The 6,368-nt window shown below is 42.9% G+C and overlaps 1 protein-coding gene across 1 annotated transcript in view; it reads left to right on the forward strand.

Moving 5' to 3' along the window:
• Positions 1-277: 277 nt before the first annotated feature.
• Positions 278-6,368, forward strand: part of LOC308288772 (MAM domain-containing glycosylphosphatidylinositol anchor protein 1-like) — a gene marked incomplete at both ends in the record, with an annotated part of 178,278 nt that continues 172,187 nt past the window's right edge. Inside the window, one exon of the mRNA XM_080730242.1 lies at positions 278-344. Coding sequence (XP_080586368.1) covers positions 278-344 — 67 coding nt within the window. The remainder of the gene's footprint in view (positions 345-6,368) is intronic.

A 6,368-nucleotide genomic window follows, 5' to 3' on the forward strand; every position in this document is an offset into this window, starting at 1 on the left:
TATCACCAACATGCATGATATATACGTACATAAAAATCATGATACCATAAAAGTAAGATATCTTCTTCGACCAGCAAAAAACACTTGTGTAGAAATATGTTTGCCACTTTTCCCATGTGTCTGTCAGATGTAAAGACATGTGAACTGAATACCCCCCATCTCATTCAAGATGATGGTGGCAGCTAATAATAATAATAATAATAATAATTAGATGCTGTCCGACCAAAGCTGCTTCTTGTGTGTGTCTCTCCAGGTTATGACAGAACGGAGCTGAAACATGGAACTTTTATGGATTTTGTTATTTTCTATCATCCATCGTTATGCTCGGGGTCAAGGAGTTTACGGTAAGTGTGTCATGACACATTCACGTCAAAACGATGAATATTAATATGAAAATAATTACAGCCTAATAATAATATTATTAGGCCGACATGCCTCAATATTATTGAGGCATGTCGGCTGCATCAGCTGCCGTGTTCTTGGCCAATTAAAGTCTGTTTTACAGTAATTTCTTCCACTTATCAAATAACTGATCTACAATGACACATTGTGAACTTCTAGATCAGCTATTTGAAATGTAAAAAAAAATGCAATGGTAAGAAAATGGCAAGAGTTTAGGGATACGGCATGGATCTTCACTCAAAAGTCACAAACATCTTAGAAATAAAAGATAGAAATACATTGAAATCTAGTAAATAATAATTGTGATTAATAGTGTAGGCCTATATTGCCTCTACCAGTATTGTATTTCATTTTGTTCGGGGCGTGTCTGGGCAGTTGTCACAGAGCTGGGGAGGAGGGGCCTTTACTCTCAATGTTGTTGAAATCGCAACCAACTAGATCCTACTAGTTATAACTTTGTAAGAGTCTAAGAATGACCGAAGTGTAAAATGTGTCTCTGCTGTTACTAGGTTTAGCAGTTTTCTACTGGTTATTTTCACTCCAGGCGGTTGGCCAGGTATGCATCCGCATTTGACTTTGCTGCGTGGGGTGGATATCACAATATTTTTCCAAGCTGTATCACGATACACGATCTTATCACCATTCATTTTCATGTTGGTTTTTATGGTTATTGTTCAAGTTACTTAACAGTACAACCACCTACAAGCAGGGGCGGAGCGTCCGGTTAAGCTGGGTAAGCGGCCGCATATCGGCCCGCGAACCGCGGGGGCCCGGCTGTCAGCCTCCGACTGACTGTCAGTCTCAGTCCAAATGACCGTCAATCTGCCCTTTCTGTATCGCGCTGCCTCTGTTACACCTATTTCCTGTTTATATTAACCTGGGTAAAATGTCGCACATTGGGAAGTAAAGGGGGACACACACTTTATTGTGAAGGACAACAGGAAGAGCAGACAGATGTCATGGCTTGATTGGCTTCTATTCACAGACAGACAATATGTTGTTTACGTTTAGTGAGAAGTGTAGTGATGGCTGCAGTGGAACCGTGCACTTTCAAAACCTTTTGTAATTAACAAAAGGTTTTTGGGTAACGGGGCCCGAGCATTGTGGCTCGCATACCGGCCCGGTTCTGAATTGTTCCGCCACTGCCTACAAGCTAACACAAACTAAAAGAAAAAGGAGTAACAGACCATTTAGACCAGTGGTGCTCAAGGTGGGGTCCAGGGACTCTCTGGGTTCCTTTTGGGAGGTCTAAATTGACCCTCACAAGTATGTAACTCTGACAGCATATAAATGAAACCAATTGGACCCATAAGGGTCCATTTGGTTTCATTTGTACACTGTCAGAGTTAAAGGAGGCATCCTGACTAAAACACATATAGGGTTAAATCTGCCTTTTATCATACCCCTTCATACCTGCTTTAGTCATTTGTTTTTCATAGCTGCTCCTGTTGCTAGATTTCGGCTGCCCCTGTTGCTAGATTTTGTGGGCCCTCTCATAACTAACACGGTGGATTGTCATCCCGCTAGTGCGGTTATTTCTTTAGCTTCAAAGTTAGTATTTTTTTATTGGATTGTGTTTACACAACGTCCAGAGACCAACCAAACAGCTGTTTTGACCTCACAGGCACCCTTACTTGTCAAACAGACAAGAAGCTCCTCCGCTCCTCCCCTCCCTTTCTAGGCTCTCCTCTCTCTGCTCTGGTGCAGAGCAGAAGCCTTATTTATACCTATTTCATGCTGGTGTCGCACACCGGAAATGAGCAGATCTACAAGCTCACGCCGTATCGCAGCGCTCATGTTGTGAACGTTTTGGGCTATGTTTCAGCAGTTTTCAATGGTGTCCTAAAATCTGAATATCCTAACAAGTATGTTTGATTGATTGATTGATTGAATACTTTATTAACAACAAAAATAAAAGCACTGAAAGTACAGTTCTATACAAAAGTAAAAGATTAAACCCAAGAAAGCACAAGAAAGCACTATGGCTTTACAAATGTGTGTGTGTGTGTGTGTGTGTGTGTGTGTGTGTGTGTGTGTGTGTGTGTGTGTGTGTGTGTGTGTGTGTGTGTGTGTGTGTGCGCGCGTGTGTGCGCGTGCATGCGTGCACACATGCATGTGTGTGTGCTTAGAAGCAGCTTGCAAAGATAATATGCAACCTGTTTCCCAAGGGCATAACATTATTGATTCCTGTAAAATGTCACACAAAACTCCAAAGAGTGCAGATGTGACCCAAACAGCATTAGTTTAGAGGATTCATTTGAAATTGTATGACATGAAATCGATTACTTAGCTTGACGTTAATTGTTTTAAATTGTATTTTGTAACAGAATAAAAGACTTCCAAAAGGCCAGAGAACAACAACGCTAACAGTGAGGAAGTCTTTTAGTGCAGGAACGTGAGAAAAGTTTCATCCACGCTTTGAAGATGCTGCCTGAGGATCTATAAAAGTTTAGTTTTTGTGTTGTGTGGAGTCAGATCCATGTAAAGATCTACAGTAAGGAGCTTTTGTAAGCACTCCCTAAGAAGGCCACTTTGCTCTATTAATTACAGAAGTACAGAAAAACAAAGTTTTTCAGTAGAACTGCCGATCCAACCAATATGCCCATAAAAGGGGACAAGGACTGAGAGACAGATAATGACACGCACGGACGCATGTCTGGGGTCTCACAGCACACGCTTGGTTCTACAGACAGGGATCTCCATATATGGGCATAAAAGGGATTGTATTTATGATGTCAGACGTCATAGGACTTTCACATAATGAGCAACCGAGTAAGCATGTCTGGGGTCTCACAGCATACGGTTGTTTCTACAGACTCCAACTTTTGCACATGGATAGCTCAGATTTTTGCCTATGTTTTTAGTTTCTTCCCCTGCTGTTACTGTACATAACCCTAACATTTACCTTAACCTCATTAAAACTATGCCCAAACCTAACCCTAAAACCTAACCCTAACCCTCGGACTAATGGGACGTCGAAATATTGAGATATTACCCATATTACAGTCAAGAGGGCTGTGGCTCAGTGGTCTAGAAATGGTTGTGTTCCAGGTTTACCATGTTGTGGGTCAGTCTACACTACAGTATAGACCAGTGGTTCTCAATTTCTTTTGGCTCGGGCCTGAATTACAGTAACCTACAATGTTACTTTACGGCACCATTTTGTTTGTGAATCTTTCATGTCTCTGCATGGCTGGCGCATAGTTTACTTTGGATGCTGAATATCACCCTTTCCTCATAAGCATCCATAATGTATTGGTGCCTTTGAGGCAGGAAGGTGGAGGTGGAGGTGGGGGTGGAGGAGGAAGGAACAGAAGCTCTACATAATGTTGGTGAGCTGTCTCCACCTTCCTCAGACCTTTAAAGCTGGGCTGAAATGAACAGTGTTTTAACCCTTTTAAAGAAATGTGGTATTCTGTCTTACTATTTATATTACTGCTTGGGCTTGAGCTCAATCGAAAGTCCGTCTGAGGAGGGAGGGATGTGTACATTTTCTACTGTAGGCTATATATACTTTGTGCACGTTTACAGCGAGCCCACGCAGTTTCAGCATGAACTGTTTTTCTAGTTATAATTATTACTAGTAAGAAGCCTCGGGGCAACATGCCAATTCTTGGCCATTTGGTGAGTGATGTATATCGGACCATTTAACCTTATATGGAGATCCATGTGCTGTATATGGTACATCCCTTTTATGCCCATACATGGGGATCCCTGTCTGAACCAGACGCACAGATATCGGCTGTCTTCCTCCATATATGGGCATTCCCATTCCCATATGAAGTCCTGTTAGATATGGGCTTAATATTGATGACATCAGCGATCTCCATATATGGGCATTAACACTACTACTGCCTTTTAATTTGAAGGGATGCTTGGTGCCTTGGTGCCGCGCCGCTTCCTCCGTAGGCCGCCGCTATTATTTTGAAGGGCCGGGCGGGGGTTGTTTTTGCGCAGATGGATTATCACTCAGAAAAGAAACATGGCTGTGCCCAGCCGAGTGCAGTTTGTGTCTGTAAACAGGCCACCCTTTGGATCAAAATGTCTCTTTTTGAGTAAATGAAGTCTCTTTATGGGCCTCTCAATGGATTTACTATGGCGGAGCTTCACTTCGCGTGCACGCCCAACGTGCGTTGTAAACAAATCGCGGACCCTACCGATGCGGGCGGGACCGGAGCGACGTACTGTAAGTAATAATACTTTTACTGTAAATACAGTAAGATTGACGGTGCTCACCGTCAACTGCACCATGATTTTAACCCTTTAAATGCCGGTGAGGATCGTCAACGAGTGGTTCCCATGACATCACAACATACAATATATGTTATGCCGATACATGGAGATCCCTATCTGAACCAGCCACACAGATATGGGCCTTGTCTTGGCCATCTGGCCAGTGATATACTGTATATCGATGGCATCAGGGGTCTTCATATATGGGCATAAAATGGATTTTGGGGAATACCCATACATGGACTTTTACATAGGTGATGTCACCTGTGATATCACCTGTGATGTCACAGTGATGTGTCAAGGGAACCAACCTGTAAGCTTCATTCCCACCGGACACGATATATGGTAGATAACGATAACGATATGTCTGCGTTCACCTCAATTATGACGGCTATATCGTTGTGGTGTGGACGCTGCCAACCTTCAATTGAAAATTATATGTTTTATCGTTATCGCGCCCAGTGGGAAAAGGCCTTTAGACTGTAAAAATGTGTACACACGCGGCTTCACAGCGGACAAGCTGTGACATTTCAACACCATTTCAACACCATCCAGAGGAATACGTATATTGAGGAGACAAACCAGTAAACTAAAACCAATATGCTTGCATTATGTTCTTGTATGTTTGTTGTATCTCTTGCGCTCTTTCTCCTCTCTTTGTACTATATCTGACTTTACAGAAGGCTTCTATTGACCGAATTCACGTTACACAAATTCCTGGTGCTGACGTCACGGTTGAAGGGGAAACCCTACTAAAAGCCCATAGAGTTGACACAGAAATCGCAAATGTAATGCAATTTCCGAATAGTAAAGTATAAAATACGGCTAGCATGATCAAGATCACAAGATAGTAAAAGGCACAAAGTGTTATAATTTACTTTACCGTCAAAATAATGATTTGTTGGCTTTAAGTCCAGCAATTTCTGTGTTAGTTTACCCTTCAAAGCTGACATCAGCACCAGGAAGTTGCTGAGAAATTTGCTGAGTGCGCGTGCGTGGGCGGGCCGTGAATAGGGTCTATTAATCCAATCTCTCTCTCTCTCTCTCTCTCTCTCTCTCTCTCTCTCTCTGTCTCTCGTGCGTGCACACACACACACACACACACACACACACACACACACACACACACACACACCGCTCAGGGAATCAGTTTATAATGATGACCTGATATATCCTCCCCTCCCCTCCCCTCCCCTCCCCTCTCTCTGATTACCCTTCTAAGTGTCTGAGTATCAAACGTTTCTATTAACCTGCAGGTCAGTGTTAGTCATAGGCCTGTGGCCACTGTGATGTGTTGACCACAGTTTACTCTGTAGCCCCCCCCTGCCTGGGGCCAGAGGCTAGCCGGACCCCCTCCTGTAAGGCTGGCTTTAACACATTTCCTTCCCTCAAACCCTCTCTGAGCCAGGTGGAGGCCACGGGGTGCTGGGCACACTGACAGGGAGGCGGGCAATGTGGCACGCTGGCACTCACTGAAGGGACATAATAATAGTTCCTTTATAAAGGAAGTGGTTCTCTTCAGTTGTTCTGTTGTTTTAAGTGTGTCTCTATACAGGTGTGGGGTCGTTTACCTACTGTACCTCATAGTTTTTATTCTGCCCTGTTTGAGTGTGATCAATGATGAGCTTTAGGGCTGTCACAATTATTACATAATCGTCTAATTGCAATTATTTTACATAATTGCAATTATTTTGTGATAATTGTCATAATCGTTTACATGTTGAAAAATGTTT

The sequence above is a fragment of the Nannobrachium achirus genome (assembly GCF_963921795.1).
Source record: "Nannobrachium achirus genome assembly, chromosome: 7".
Lineage (NCBI taxonomy): Eukaryota > Metazoa > Chordata > Actinopteri > Myctophiformes > Myctophidae > Nannobrachium > Nannobrachium achirus.